This window comes from Euprymna scolopes, chromosome 8, assembly GCF_053919585.1.
Source record: "Euprymna scolopes isolate OS-2025 chromosome 8, ASM5391958v1, whole genome shotgun sequence".
NCBI classification, from domain to species: domain Eukaryota; kingdom Metazoa; phylum Mollusca; class Cephalopoda; order Sepiida; family Sepiolidae; genus Euprymna; species Euprymna scolopes.
Window position 1 is genome coordinate 95,429,742 of NC_136489.1, and position 16,054 is coordinate 95,445,795.

A 16,054-nucleotide genomic window follows, 5' to 3' on the forward strand; every position below is an offset into this window, starting at 1 on the left:
CACAAGTGTCACGCTCATACATGAATTCTATAGCTTAACATACTGACCCAACGGGTCATGGGTAGTCTAGTAATAAATAATTCTTTTGAAATATATGTACATATGTAGCCAAAATATTTGTATAAATAAAAATTGATTTTATATATCATTTAAACACAGTAGTGTTTGAATATATGGTTAAGTGGCAGTTTTAGTCATTTAAAACTGCCTTAACGCTTCACTGCTCACTCATTTTTCAACCAAATTTCAAACAATTATTACATTTTATAAGATCACCTTCTCAGCTATATTGTGGAAAAATTTTTTTCAATTTTCGTTCAGTAAAACAAAAGTTATGAATTTACTAATGTTCCAAATCGTAAAAAAATGTAAGGAGGTGAGCAACGTTTTTTTATGACTGGTTCCATAGCAACCATGGCGCTTCAGCAACTACTCATTCACTGATCTCGCAAAAACAGAAGTAACAAGTGAAACAGAGAGAATGAAAGACTGAAAGGGAGATAATTGGAGGATTTTATTGAAAGCAGACAAGTGCCATACATTGTTATTACATATGTGTATGTTATGTTTATGGGGAAAAAAAATAAGACTGAAATTAGACAAAGAACAAGTGAATTTACTGGAAGTCTGGAAAAATCATGGATTACAATAGAAAAATGTGGGCATGAAAAGTAATATGGTTTAAAGATTAAACATGGAAAAGTAAAGGACTAGTTGTTAAAACTGGAAAAGAAAAGGATAAGATATTCTAGTAAAAAATATAATAAATTCATAACTTAAAATACTGCAGAATTCAGAATTCTTTTTCATTAAATTTAACATCATATAGTCAATTCTTAATGCTGCAATATATATATATATATATATACATATATATATATATATATATATATATATATGCTAGCAAGGAAACCTGACATTGTTTGGGATTGAATGATGATCAATGAATGTTTCACTCATTATTTATTATCATTGAAATTAGTGAAATTGACCATTTTTCAGTCAAATCGATTGACTGCCTACTTCAGTTGGGGACCCATCGTGGTGCATTGGGAAGAAGTTTCGCATGCCTCTCTGCAGTCATTAGTCTACATTGCACTGTAGAGAACCTACTGTTGATTTTTAAAAATTATTATTTTTTTTAATGGCTCGAATAAAAGTTTCAAATGCAAAATCAAGTATCATGGTTATAATTGTGCTTTTTAACAGAAAAATTCATTTCAAACGTGCTCCTGTCTTATCAAGGAAGACACTTAATTTTATATGCCAGGCCCTTCTGCTTGTGTGGTGATAAAACTTCTCAAATGCACTTGTAATGTTAGGCTGTATAAGGGTGTTAATTTTAATCCAAATCGGACTGTTCATTCTTTAATTGGATTTTTTTTATTATCAATACTTATCAGAGGCATTCTGATACAAAACCTTTCTAAGAACACTTCCATACACATAAAGTATGCTTGTGTGAAATTTCCAAAAAAATTGACCCAGCCATTTTGAAGTCCATACAGAATGAACTCACACACATACAAAGTTCCTTTTATATAAAAGTAGAGAGGAGATTGTTTCAGAATAGATACAATAGTGTTCTTCCTCTCGCCACCCACAAAAATTTAATTATTATTTATCAGGTAAACATGATTGTCTAAAAAGTTTTACTTTGAATTTTTAGGTTCAATTCATTGTGAATTAGACAGTGACATACAATGGATAAAATACTTCCAAATTTTCCTATACTTATTTCAAAAATGCTAACTGGTTACAATATCAGTGTTGCTTTTAAAACTTAAAAAAGCAAATTGGGTTCTTATTTAGAATGGTAATTAAAAAAAAAAAAAAAAAGCACAATTTTTATGATGTACGTACAAATCACAGAACAGGAATATCATATTCCAAAAATCACATAAATAAATCAAGTAAAAAGTTAAAAGAATTTTTAAGTGATTAATTCAAATTTTTTGGCATTATAACATAAATCTTGTTGTTATGACCTATTGTTGAGTTATCTCCCTTTGATTCTTGACATTTGTTTTAAAGAGGCAAGTAAGATGGTTACTTTTTAAATACTCAAAATTTTATTTTCTTGGTTAAAAATATAACTACTTAATCATTTTATGTGATTTTTGGAACATGATAACTTCTTTCCGTGACAGGAAAGATTTTTCTGCTTTTTTTTTTTTTAATTAGGTTGAATTCTAGATAAGAACCGCAAATTGAATATCATCACCATATTCAATTTGATGTCAGTTTTACATGCTGACAAATGTTGGATGGCTTTTAAAAATTGATTTAAAATCTAACTTATTTCTGGCCAGGTCTTTATTTCATGTTCTCGCAAACCCATGCTTATCACTTCCATGTTTTCATTTTTCTACATCTGCAATATGATTGTTACTTCAATCATCCTACATCTACCAACTGAAGAACTTTTAGCCATTTTTCTTAATGTTACCATACTGCTATAAATTTTTGTTGTATAATTATGTTCTTGAATTAGCTAATTGAGCAATATGAAGTTATAAAAAAATTTTTTTTTTAAATTAGTGATGTATCTTATTTTAAGATTCAACCATTTTTCCTTATAATAGTCTCTGACCCAAAAACTGATGGCATTCTTAGTTGAAACATGGTAGACAAGTCAGGAATAGTCTGAAGTTTGATTTGTACCAAATGGTTTGAGTGAAGAAATAATTGCTAATTTTTTCAATGATTCTATGAGTGGGATTTGGACGTTGGTTAACTTGAATAAAACAAAGTTAAGATAGTTTTGTCCTGTAAGGAAATAAACATAACCCCTCTTCAACAACACCACCACAAAATCAGCAACCATCTCAGCTCCAATGTTTATTCTCAGTAATAAATTCAACTGCTTGTCTTCTCATAGTTGTTGCCCTCATATGTAACTGTATGCTACCTATAAAAAAATTTAATTACAAACACAAATTTTTTTTAAGATTGAAAATAAAGTGTAACGTTGTTGTTCTAATGGACCCAAATGTTTTATGAAGAAACAGTTGCAAAAGAAAATGATAACTTTGACACAACTTTTCTTGGTGAAGGAAAAAAGTACCTAACACAGCTTACTGTCAGCAAACAGCACCAGACAAACATTATAAATCTTCCTGGTAAAATGTTCAACTCTCAAAAGGAGTAGCAAGAGAAAGTCTTGTGTTGGCCGTGAAACGTAACTTGCCAACTGCCACGCGTCTTTATTTTCCTTCTTTCTTCCCTCTCACTCTTAATCCCAACATACTAGTGATGGCACGATTCCAATATTTTTGCTGATTCCGATAGAATTACTGATTCCATATTAAATTACTGATTCCAATTCTTTATAAATCTCTAAATATTCAATTATAGAATTGTTATTTTGTCCCCGATCACCATAAAAACACATGTCAAATGTGCAGATATTTTCTTAAACATAAAAATAAACACTTGTGAAGGATGATCTTTAGATTTTAGTTTTAAATCAAATATTTATTATTTTATCATTACTACCAACAGTGGATGATTTTGCTTTAAAACAAAAATAAAATAAAAAAATAAGACAATTAAAAGAATCCGTTTTAACATCGGAAAATAGGCACAAATTTTTCTGATTCCAATACCATCAAAAGTATTGATTTTCCTGATTTCCAAATTAATCGTCCCAACACTACTATACATGCATTTGAGTCCATGACAGGATACTCATGTTACACCTCAAAATGCTGACTCGACTAGGTTACAAAAGAGCTACAGTGCAAAACAGTCCACTGATTTTCAAGCTAATAACTTCATTTTCTTCTTCATTGTTACATTTAATTAAAAAATTTAATAGTGTAACATTTAATTCTATTCTATATTTTAAACTGTAAAAGTTTAACATTTTCTAGTAAGTCAGAGTTAGCAATTTGTAATAATATGTAGGTAAAAATTTGTAATAATCTGTAGGTAAAAAACAATAAAGAAAAATATTACCACAGATATTAATAAAAAAAATTTTTTTTAAAAACATGATGGTTAAACAAAAATACAAAAACATTTTACCTGTTTAGCAAGAAGAACCTTTTGGATAAGAGGGATGGCAAATGCAGCCGTCTTACCCGATCCAGTTTTTGCTCTGACTAAAACATCTTTTCCTTCCAGGGCTAATGGGATCGCCTGTTCTTGAATTGGCATTGGTTGACTCCATCTAAATTTAGCAATGGCCTAAAAGGAAGGATAGTCTTCATCAATAAAGCACGAATAGAAAAAAAAAAATATTGGTTTTAAGATAAATGTTTTATTTTATGTTGAGAAAAAAATTGTTTAGAGAAAGAAAAAAAATGAGTGTTCAGGTTGTCAAAAGTGTTGATACTTTGATCCATCTTTAAAATGATATACATTATTTACATTTTTAGCATTCTAGCCATATAAAATTAATTTTTCAACTTATGGTACACATGAAATAAGAAATTGAAAAAAAAAAAAAAATCAATTGATCCCAAATCAGTAGAAAGTTTACCTTTACTAGGTTAGATTTAAATAAAAGGAGAATCAATTGAAAGTCTATTGTTAATAAAAACCAAGCGAATTATGATGTTTAATATATATAATTATTTCCACAACCGAACAGGGTTGCAGCTCGCACAAATCATGAAAGTATAACTGGAAATATTTTTTCTCAATCATTAAATTATTTCTCTCCGATAGGCTCATAAGAGTAGTGGTCGATGGACAAAAATCAGAGGCTTGCAGTATTAATGCTGGAGTCCCTCAAGGGTCAATCCTGGGCCCAACTCTCTTCCTGATCTACATCAATGATCTCGCTAAACACATACTTAAATCATTCGCTATGCTGATGACACGACCATCTACGGCAACACATCAAAGGCTGTAAACCACAAAGTCCTCTCTGATTCTCTCTCTTCTGATCTCGAGCGCGTGGTTCAGTGGAGGAAGATGTGGCTGGTTACCTTTAATACATCTAAAACCAAACTCCTATCTTTACATCATCAATGCTCTGATCCCCCATCTGGCATCAATTGAAATGGATGGCTCATGTCTAGGAGAAGCCCCATGTTTTGACAAGCTTCTGGGTTTGTCCTTTATTCCTGATCTGAAATGTAACACGTACATCAAGTCTGTTGCCAAGGTCGCTGGAAAGATGGTGGGATCCTTCTACCGCTCCAGAAGATATCTCACTACTGATGCAATTCTCTATCTATATAAAAGCCAAGTACGTCCAAGGATGGAATACTGTTGCCATATCTGGGCAGGAGCTGCTAAAAACAGCCTATCCTGCCTTGACAGAGTACAAAATAGACTCCCAACTCATTCCCCATAAAAACTATCAAAAAGATGTATGGACCAATTCTTCAATCCTAGCAAAGATCCCCTCTGAGTTTCAATCTATGGTACCCCTTGCCAAACTTTCACACAAAAACACTCATCTAGCTACAACCAATATCAACAGTTTCCCCACTATCTATTTGTGCTTAAATCAAAATGCAAATTCTATGAACAAAGCTTCTTTCCTAGAACTGCCAGCCTGTCGAACTGTTCTGCTGACCTACTTTCAGCTAACTACAATATGGTCATCTTCAAGTTCAATGTAAACAAGTTCTTGTTGAGTACCCCCTTCCTAAATAATCCATTTGTATCCCATTTCCACTCTACACTCATTAACCCTTATCCTAGAGTGGCCTTCAGGCATCAATAAGTGGTAACTCCCATGTAAAAAAAAAAAAAAAAAATCCAGATGACAACTCATTACATAGATAGCTTCAGTCTTGTTGATTTGATAACATGTAGCAACAGTTCATTCTCTTCTTTAAAAATTGAGAAATCGTAAATAAATTCGCTAACTGATTACATTTTGTTAATACGTCTTATTCCCTTCATTTGAAAAAGAAGAAAAACAGTTTAAGCAATAAACTGATTTTTACAAGACAACACTGACAATCTTGTTAGCAGCATACTTTCCATGAATGGTTTACCATCACAGCTCCTTTGATGACAAACAGGATAGTGTCAAACCAATGGTATTTACTTAATTGTCATGTAACGAACATTTACGAAAAATGATAATGTTTTATCGTTATTTCCATGGCAGGTGCTCGTCTGAACTCCAATCTCTGGTCCCCCCTCGCCAATCTTTCACGAAAAACACCCGTCTAGTTGAATCCACTGTGAAAAATTTCCCCCCACTCTATATCTGTGCCTAAATCAAAACGTAGATTCCATGAACAAAGCTTCTTTCTTAGAACTGCACGCCTGTGGAACTCTGTTCCGTCTGCCTGCTTCCCACCGGACTACAACTTGGATGTCTTCAAGTTCAATGTTAACAAATTCCTAATGAACCGTCCCCTTAAGTAAACACTTCATCAAATCTCCACACTAACGTAATGTACTTGCAATAACCCTTATCCCTGAGTGGCTTCCGGGCCTTGATAAGTGGTGATCACTGTGTAAAAAAAAAAAAAAATGATAAGGTAGAAAATAAATAATTAATGAAAATAGTTTTCAAAGACAATTTAGCAAACATTGAGTTTTATTAGCAAATTCTTGCTAGGATGCGATAAAGAGTATCATTAAAAACTTACGCCAAAAGTGAAATTACAGAAATTATTCTTATCACATGAATAATAACTGGCAGAAAGAGAAAAACACCTTTCCCTCTCTTGTATTAATATCTCTTGCAACAGATTGTCATCAGTTGCAACTGTCAGGTTAAGTCCTTTAAGTCCAGTAATAAATATTGGTAATAAATATCGGTAATAAATATCAGTAATCGTAAACAAATAGAAGAGGATTAACTACTGTGACAGGAACCAACTGTAAAAAGACAAAGGTGTAAAAAAAAACTTGTCAAAACAATCTGGTTTTTAGCATGATCCATGAAACTTGACCCCTACCAAGGGTCACATGATGTCACATTAATATAAAAATAGTCACAAGGGAGAAGGCACTTTTGCATCTGTCTCCCCAAACCAGAGGCTATTGAGGGTAAGTAACTTTCTCTTACATATTTCCATCCCCGCCAAAAAAAGCAAAAGAAAAAAAAGAAAAAGGAAGTAACTGATTAAATCTTTAGAGGCTTGACTAATAGTCCCTCAAACTTAAGCAATTCAGACTCTAACCCTCTGGGGGAATCTGTCGTATGCCTACACAGTTGAAATGGTATCAGTCATTGCACCCATCACAGCATATGATCAGACTAACATCATCTGGTCAAACATACCCTGACAAATCCATATCAGTGTTCAGTATTGTCATTTAATGAATCATTCGCAAACCTATCAGAATGAAATGAGGAAATGTCTTGGTTGAGGCAATTCTAACAACAACTCTCCTCTGCTGGTGGAGCCTAATATAGATCAACACAGAAGAAATGGTACATCACAGTAGTCACAACCTATCATGGCATTGCCATCATCTGGTTCACCACAATCAAGCCAAACCCAAACAAGCCCTCTTCAATAGGACTATCATCATTAGGGTTGTGACAACAGAATATTCTTTTCATTCTTTTGACTCAAGTATATATCCGACACAGTAAGACACAGTCAATCAACCAAGAACCACATCAGTCTATATAAAAACATATCGGATATTAACAGATATATACTAGAGTCAAAACAATAAAAAGAATATGCTGTTGTCACAGCCCTAATCATCATCCAGGGGTTTACATTGTGAGTGAAACAGTCTCATTTGCAAGTGATTTTTCCAAGTGCCGACTAGAAATAATAAAATGCTTATTCGTCGGCAATTGTGTTTTTTTTTTCACACTCTTCCAAAGTTCATTACTTAGTGAAAAATGTCTTCAATCTTTATTTTTTTTAATAAAACGAGCTAAGTCAAATTATTTAAATAATAAAAGTTTAATAGAACAATATATATATATATATATATATATATATATATATATATATTTTTTTTTAATGAAAGCTGTTAAACATCTGAATAAATTCAAATGTGCATACCTTCAAGTCTCAACATAAAATTCAGTACTTATTCAGAAAAAAATAAAATACAGAAAAAAATTTTTATGTAATTATTTGTCATGGAAAAAAGATGTCATATTTAAAAAATCATGTGGGTTTGGGTAGTAACTTTTCTATTGGGCTAGTAAACGAAAATATTTAGTGGTCAAAGGTCAGTTAAAGATAAATTTGTCTTTAGAGTCCTGTCATCACATACAGATGTACAGCTTGTCAAAGAATGAAAGCCATGAGAGAGTTCCTGAATAGACAACTTCAGGAAATAGAAATGCTTCAAGGAATGAACCTGTAAGAAGTCTTATCTGTTCAGATCTCACCAAACCGTCATTTCCTGTGAACAAATATGTGACCCTACCTAAGGCCTAAAATGGTCGAGGCTTATTAGGCAGCTTGATAGTCACTACGTTTCCTACACAAATAACAGACAGTCCCTCCTTGTTGCCTTTGCGCATATTCTCATAGGATTTGCAGATAATCTTGGTACCTCATTCTCCTAAATCTTTTTAATGTCCTATCCCTGCAATGACTCCAAGAGTTGTTTTCGGGAGGGAAGTTCCAGTTGATGAATACTCTCCCTGTTCATCCTCAAAATCAAACAAGGGTTTACTAGAGAGTGTAAAAAATGGTTTGGGCTTATTTCCAAACTAGAGTCTGATGAAATTCTGTAAGTCAAGGAACTGTCATTTACAGCATTTTGTACCTCAAAGTAGAGGTAGGAAATCAAATCAATTTGTATAAACAGGATTTAATGTCTTTTCCATACACTTCCATACCAAGGGAAGCATAAAGGTATCTTAATGTGTTTGATCTTGCTAGTCCCAAATTTCTCCTTGACTTCACTGGAAATAAATAACTCAGGAATTATGTCACATCCTGCCACAAAGGACTTGGCATTCTCACTATAAATATGCGAGGAAATGCTGTAGAGGTGGGAAAATCAGATTAAAGCCATTAGAAAAAAATGAACAGACACATCCTTAATCAGTTCCAGATGCATAGACCACACCTCCAAACAAGTGAAAATCAGAATATGCATCTTCACCATTTCTTCACCTCTTGGGACCCACAGATGATCTGTATAGCCTATTCCATGTGTAAAAAGTGTCATCATATTTACCCAATGTTTTGGTAAATTGGGTCATTTTGATGTAGATAAATGGGATAGAGTTGAATTTCTGGCACAAGGAGCACCTTGATAAAACCTTCTTTATAGTTTGCCTACCTTGTGGTATCCAATACTTGGATAGCCTAACTTTATTTAAAGTATCAGGAACACCCAGATGCTTACACTGGTGGTGGCAGTCCGATACAATGAGATTAGTAAGATAGTGATCCTTAGCAATAAGTAAAGAATTAACTATCTCATATTCATATACAGTGACCTCCCAATTCTGCCCTTTGTTCGAATTAATCCCTCCTTGTCAAAAAAAAAAAAAAAAAAAAGGTTTAAGCTTCCCACTCTGTGGTATCACCCTACGCAAAGGATTTTGTAAATATTCCAATTTATCCCAAAAAGAGTGTCTCTGCATCACTTTAATCAAGTGCGTTCAAGCCATCTTAATAGAATCAAAGTTTCTCTTCCTCAACTTATCAATGACCTTGATCACACATGCTGTAACATTCAATAATTTGGACAACCTTGAATATTTGTCATATGGTACAACTGGCTCGTCCTGATCATGGAAGACAGTAGAAACCATCGAGGATACAATCCTTTTATTCTCTGGGTTCAAACAATTCACAACATTTTTAGGCTAAGAAATCAGTTGGTCCCTCATCTAAAATGGCCCAGAGATCCAAAATTCCAAATTAGACCTCTGTTTGGAGGTAGGAATGCTCCTGGTGATAATGTCAGCAGGGATCTGTGCAGTCGATCCATATTTATATTGAATGCCCACATCATGGTCGTCTATTTCTAGCAAAGACATTCTTGCTATTGAAACTCACATTTGAATACTTTCAACAATGTTGGCAGTCATTTGATGACTAAGAAGGCTGACAATAGCTCTAGAGTGGGTAAAGTTTTTGACTTAGATGCTGCACCTTTGCTGGCACTTTTATTGATGGTCCACACATGAAACTTTAGTCCCCTTCAAAGTAATTTCCTCTGGCTGCAATTCACTTGTACTGTTCCAACAACTTCTGGAAGGCCCATGGAAGTCCTCTTGTGTGAGCGTGTCAATGACCCTTGTCAGTCTCTTTCATCTCAATTGTCTCATAATGACATCCTCTAAAGTTTTCCTTGAGCTTAGGAAATAACCAAAAGTCACAGGGAACAACATATGGAATATAGAGAGGGTGAGGAACTGTTTTGGTGCCCATCTTAGTCAAATAATTTGTGACGAGGATGAAGCACCCTTGAGACAAACTTCATGCAAATCTTCCGTATCTTCAGTTCTCACAAATAATTGTGTGTACAGTTCCCACACTGACATCAAATTGTGCAGTTATTGTCTCTATAGACACACGACGATCCTTATCCATGAGATTCTTTATTTGGCCAATCAACTTTGGTGTTCTAACTTCCTTACTCCTCCCACACTTCTCATCATCCCTCACAACCCCCTGCCTTCCTTGAATTTCTTATGCCACTCAAAAACTGATGCTCAATTCATGCAAGAGGGTCCAAAAGCCGTCTAAAGCATTCCATACGTTTCTGTGGCATTTTTCCAAGTTTAAAACAGAATTTTATTGCATATCGTTCTTCTAAAGTGTCCTCACATCCAGATTGCATTTTTGGAATTCACCAGCTGTGACAATCAGGCTTTAGTAGGTTGTATTCCAATTCCTGCTGTAACTGTTCATTTGAATTTAAAATCATAAAAATTGGTCAGTCATTTTATAAGATGTATAGCAATAACATACTGAATAACAACCCCACTTAGCAACAAAATCACACCCCTTCACTGTTGACGTCTCTAAATGTCAGAAAGTATTCTACTCTATACTCTGCTATTTTGGAATTCCCTTCCTGCTACCTGCTTCCCAAACTGTTCTGATATGCAGAAATTCAAATGCAACATATTAATCTTTTATAGACATGGTCCCAATTAGTAGCCTCTTACGTCCAAGTGGCAATGTACCTTATTTGGGGTGCAGAATAGTAAAAAAAAAAAAAAAAATTAAATAAATAAATAATAAAAAAATAAAATATTGTGGAAAATTTAAATGTGATATTCGTTTTTAGCACACCCAAAAAACCCTAGAAAACAAGTTTTTTACCCCCCCCCCAAAAAAAAGGTGGTCATAAAGTAGGTGCTCATTTTACATTCAATTGTGTTCATTTTACGTTGACTCCCCCCCCTCCAACAAAAAAGTGGCTAGTGTGAGAAATTCTGCAGAAATAAGCAGGCTCCTTATTATTCAATTTGACTGCCCACGATTTTGTTTGGACCTATCAGATTGATTGTTGTATTTTTTGCGTTATTTTTATGTTTCAGGTCGTGCCAGTTTTCAAAAAGACAGCAAGTCAAATGGACGTGAAAACTCATCTCCTTATCGAAGACGTTAATAATGATAACGTTTCGCCCTACATTAGGGCATTAATAGGCGAAACGTTATCATTTGCAAATACCAATGCCCTTATGTCGGGCAAAACATTATATTCTTCGCACACCATTCAATACGATTTGATTGATTTTCACCATTACTTATATAATGTCTCTCCAAGACGATTTTAAGGTCTACATTTTGACCCGTTCTGTATCCGCCATTCGGATGGTTATTTACAGTGAACTCCACCAGGACTACCGGACTCACAACATTCATCCTTGGAAGGCATCACTTAACTCATCGACTTATTGCAACTATTCTTCAAACAGCATGGAGTCTTGAATCCTGCAAACGCGAAGATAAACCATGAACTACAACCCTTACGGGTGTTACCAGCTCTGTTCAGCAGAAAGCTAAAGTCTTTTGCAATTTGAATCTTTTTACTTTAATAAAATTTACGTTGAAGTTTAGAGGTGAGCCTGTTGTGTTTCTGATTGCTTTCTTTCATTCTGCCAAGGGTAAAACCAAGGTGGGATAATATCTCACACTATAAATTGGGTGCTCATTTTACGTTAAATTAATATTGATAAATTATCCCCCACTTTTGGAAATCATAATTTTTTTCCTATCTTGAAAACTACTTTCCTGGAATTTTAAACATTATTTTCGTTTTCAGCACCCCTGAAATCCTATAATGGTGGTAATTTTAAAGGATTTATTTATTTATTTTTTTTTTTTTAGTAAACATTTATGATTTGTTGCATCTCATTCTTTGGGAAAGCAATTTCTTTTCCTGACAAAAGGAAATTGTCTGCATCGCATCGGCGTTTCCATTTGTTTTTCAATCGTGCACAGATTTATTTCCATGACCGTCATTTTTTTTCAGTAGTTACTTTCTTCCAATTCGATTGTCGTCTGCTTACAGTTACAAACTAAAGTCGGATGGTACCAGTGCAGCCGGACGTAAATAATAATGTTATTATTTAAAAAGCCATTCTTAACATAGGGAGGGGAGGGCGTTTTGTACCTTACAATTCGAATAAAAAAAAAACATATCATAAAACTTTAATTAAACTTGGAAATACGATTTTAAAAATAGCGCGGATCACTCTCTGCACTAGCACCAGTCGGATTAGCGTTTCAACATTTGAACATCGCTCGGCGGACGCCGGTGATTGCCGGTCTTGCCCGATCTGGGCTTGACGGGAAATCACGAGGATCCGGGTCAAATTATGCAAGAGTACCAAAAAAAGTTTGGAAACTTATTGAAAGCACCTCGTAGATGCATAAGCTTCAATTAATTATCTTATCGTTTTTCGTGATTTTTGATATGTTTTGCTTTAATAACGAAGAAGCGCACACACAAAAAGGTAAAATGGCAGACGACGGCAACGAAAGCAAATCAATGAAAAAACTGGTTATGTTAAGGTTAAAAATAAATAAATAGAGCTAAAGTCAATTCATTTACACATTTGTAGAAAATTTGGTACTAGTGTACTTATTGATCCGAGCTGAAATAATAATATTATTTAGCAAGCCATTCTTTACATGGAGAGGGAAGGGTGTTTTGTACCTATTCTGTAATTTAATCTTACAATTTAATAAAAACAGATATAAAACTTCGGTACTTGTACAGTTTAGTCAAGACATTAAAAAATGTTTAAATTGTATGTATTCGTTATGGAACGAAGTTCTCCGAAAAAAAAATTTCACTTAATTTCATCAAGTAGTTTTTTTGTTTTTTTTACAGCGGAAAAACCACGTTTTTATGAGAGCGCGTTGAAGGCAGCCAACTTGGATTAAAAAAAAAAAATGCTTGAATTTTAGAAATGCCAAAGGGAGATAACTCCAGTTAAAGCGCTGACATCCTTCCCCATCTTTAATACTAGCTTTTCTTCCTAAAAATCGAACATTTTCTCGGTATCATAACAAATTGTTTTTTCGCTGTAAAAAAACAAAAAAAAAAATTACTTGATGAAATTAAGTGAAATTTTTTTTCGGAGAATTTCATTCCATAACGGATACATACAATTTAAACTTTTTTCGATATTTTCATTTTTTAATGTCTTGACTAAACTGTACAAATAGCACAACTTCAATTAAACTTGAATATACTATTTAGAAAATAGCGCGGATCAAATAAATAAAAAACTAGATAAAATACTGTAAAAACCCGCCGAATATAGGTCAACCTATGTCACGGTAACATATATTGAGCGAGTTTTTAACAGTATTTTGTCTAGTTTTTTATTTATAACACCTTTTCCCAAACTTATCGTGTTACAGAGAGCATCAGGCGCCATCTTGAATTTTCCAATACATCGGTAAACACTGTTTTTCGAGCTGAATAAACATGTTACATTGAATAAAAACACGAAAAATATGGTAAAACTATACAAACACCGTGACAGCGAATTAACCCTAACCCTAACCCTGACCCTAACCCTAAACCTAACCCTAATCCTAACCCTAACCCTAACGCTGTCACGGCGTTTGTATAATAATACCAAAAATATATCTAGTTAGGTAGAAAAGTAACTTATCTTGTCTTTGATAACATTTATTTGTTATATATTTGTTTTTTTAACAAGTTTTTCGAATCTATATGTACAGTAATACAAACCCCATAAAACTTTAAATAAGCTTGGAAATACGATTTAAAAAATAGCGCGGATCATTCTCTGCACTAGCACCGAAATTTCAAGCGTAATTAGTACGAAATTTAAAAAAATCTGAGCAATTAGTGATCAAAAATATTTGTCACCATTAAAATTAGTATTAAGTTATTGCGTACAATAATAATTAAAAAAAATAGCCACGTGGGTTCTGTTTGACGATAGGGGGTCATTCGTTTTGCTTTTCTCTAAAACATTAGTAAATTCACGAAAACTTACATAAAATGATGGGAGCTGGAAAATAAATTAACATTATTTTACCTGTAGAATTCGATCGTCGAGACCCATTTCATGGAATTGTAAAACTTCATGTTGTTCATCAGTCATGTCGCCAGTATAAGCGTTAGTAAACGATAAACTAAATAGACCGGAAGATGCCTAAACCGGTGTAAACCTCCCCGTCAAATAATCTTCCGGCATAAGTAAGTAATTATTAGGGCTATGACAACAGCATATTCTTTTCGTTGTTTCACTCTCGAGTGTGTATCCGTTGATATCTTATATGCTGTTATATAGAGTGATGTAGTTCTCAGTTGATTAACTATGTCTAACTGTGCCAGATATATACTCGAGAGTCAAAACAAGAAAAAGAATATGCTGTTGTCATAGCCCTAGTAATTATATTAGTTGGATTATTCGCACTCCTGTTCTTATCTTCAGTTTTTCACAACGTTTTGGCGAATTTTCTTCGAATATATCTTGTCAAACTCGGGAATCTTTCGGTCAAACAGATTTGCATCCTGTTTTACAAGTACTTTAATGGAATGTGCTCTGATGAACTCATAGAACTTGTGCCCCCTTGACGTACATACTTCCGACTAATCTGACAAGCAGTAAAATCCCCCCTTCTCTATTAAGGTTTCTAGATGCTGGAAAGCTTTCTATCCCAATAGTTTCTTCTCTCGAACTGTTAGACTTTGGAATTTCCCTTGCTGTACTATGCAAAAATTTAAATGTAATGTGAACACCCAGACATCTCATTACACAACTGGCCACAATCCCCTATTAGACATGATACTAAGTAGTAGCCCATTACAACCAAGTGGAAATACACCTTGTCCGAGGTGAAAAAGAGTTGTAAAAAAATCGTGCAGAAAGATTCCCAAGTTCAGTTAGATATGTAGTGAACTACTACTATGATGCTGCTACGATATGCTTCCCTTATTTCTTTCTTTTTCTCTACTCTTCTACTTTTCCCTTCTTTCCTTCTCTCAATGTCACCAGAGGTTTCAGCCAATCGGAATAGAGGACTGTGTTGGAGGGAGATACAAAGAAGAAATCTGTCTCAGACATGCGGGAAAGATAGAAGCATCCACATGCGACGGACCAGTTTCCCTGGGTAAAGACTTTTATCAAAGAAATGTACCATCCTCTTTGCACCTCTATATCTTGGAAACTTTTATAAAACATCATGAATCCTAAAGTCTTGTCGCACTTAATTATAACCCGATGTTTTCTTTTCCACAACCGTTCTTTTTCAGCACTCTTGTTCTCTCTCTAATTTCAGAGGTGCCCCAAAAGGGAGACAGACCGGAATAGTGACCCTTCTTCAAACGTCGTTAAAATTTATGGTAACCGCCATAATTTGGTGAACTCCCGACGTGTGTATATACATGCAATCTTCAATGAACAAAAAAAAAAAAAAAAAAAACGATGAGAACGTGACAGAGTAAAATAAAAAGAAAAAAAAAGAAAAAGCCTTTCTAAAACTACAGTAAAACCTTACAAAAAAGTATATATAAATCTGCTTTCCAAGAAATGCCGATAATATATATATTTTTGCTATTTTTGTGAAACGGTTTATGTTAAAGAGGCAAAAAAAAAAAAAACTAGAAAAATAAGCAGTAAAAAAAAACATAAAAAAACAAAACTTTTTTACGTGACTATCACCAGATAAATGACTAAAATAAAATCTGGTCT

The 16,054-nt window shown here is 33.9% G+C and overlaps 1 protein-coding gene across 2 annotated transcripts in view; it reads right to left on the bottom strand.

Moving 5' to 3' along the window:
• LOC145283655 (putative ATP-dependent RNA helicase DDX56) overlaps nt 1-16,054 on the bottom strand; it is a 74,776-nt gene that overhangs the window by 45,312 nt on the left and 13,410 nt on the right. Inside the window, exons 1-2 of one of the 2 annotated variants that reach the window (XM_080132650.1) lie at nt 14,396-14,540; nt 4,030-4,191 (exon numbers count right to left, since the gene is read on the bottom strand). In XM_080132650.1, the coding sequence (XP_079988776.1) occupies nt 4,030-4,191; nt 14,396-14,461 (228 nt within the window). In that variant the 5' untranslated portion in view covers nt 14,462-14,540. Of the gene's footprint in view, nt 1-4,029; nt 4,192-14,395; nt 14,541-16,054 lie in introns of those variants that run through there. The other variant, XM_080132651.1, reaches the window with a different exon arrangement.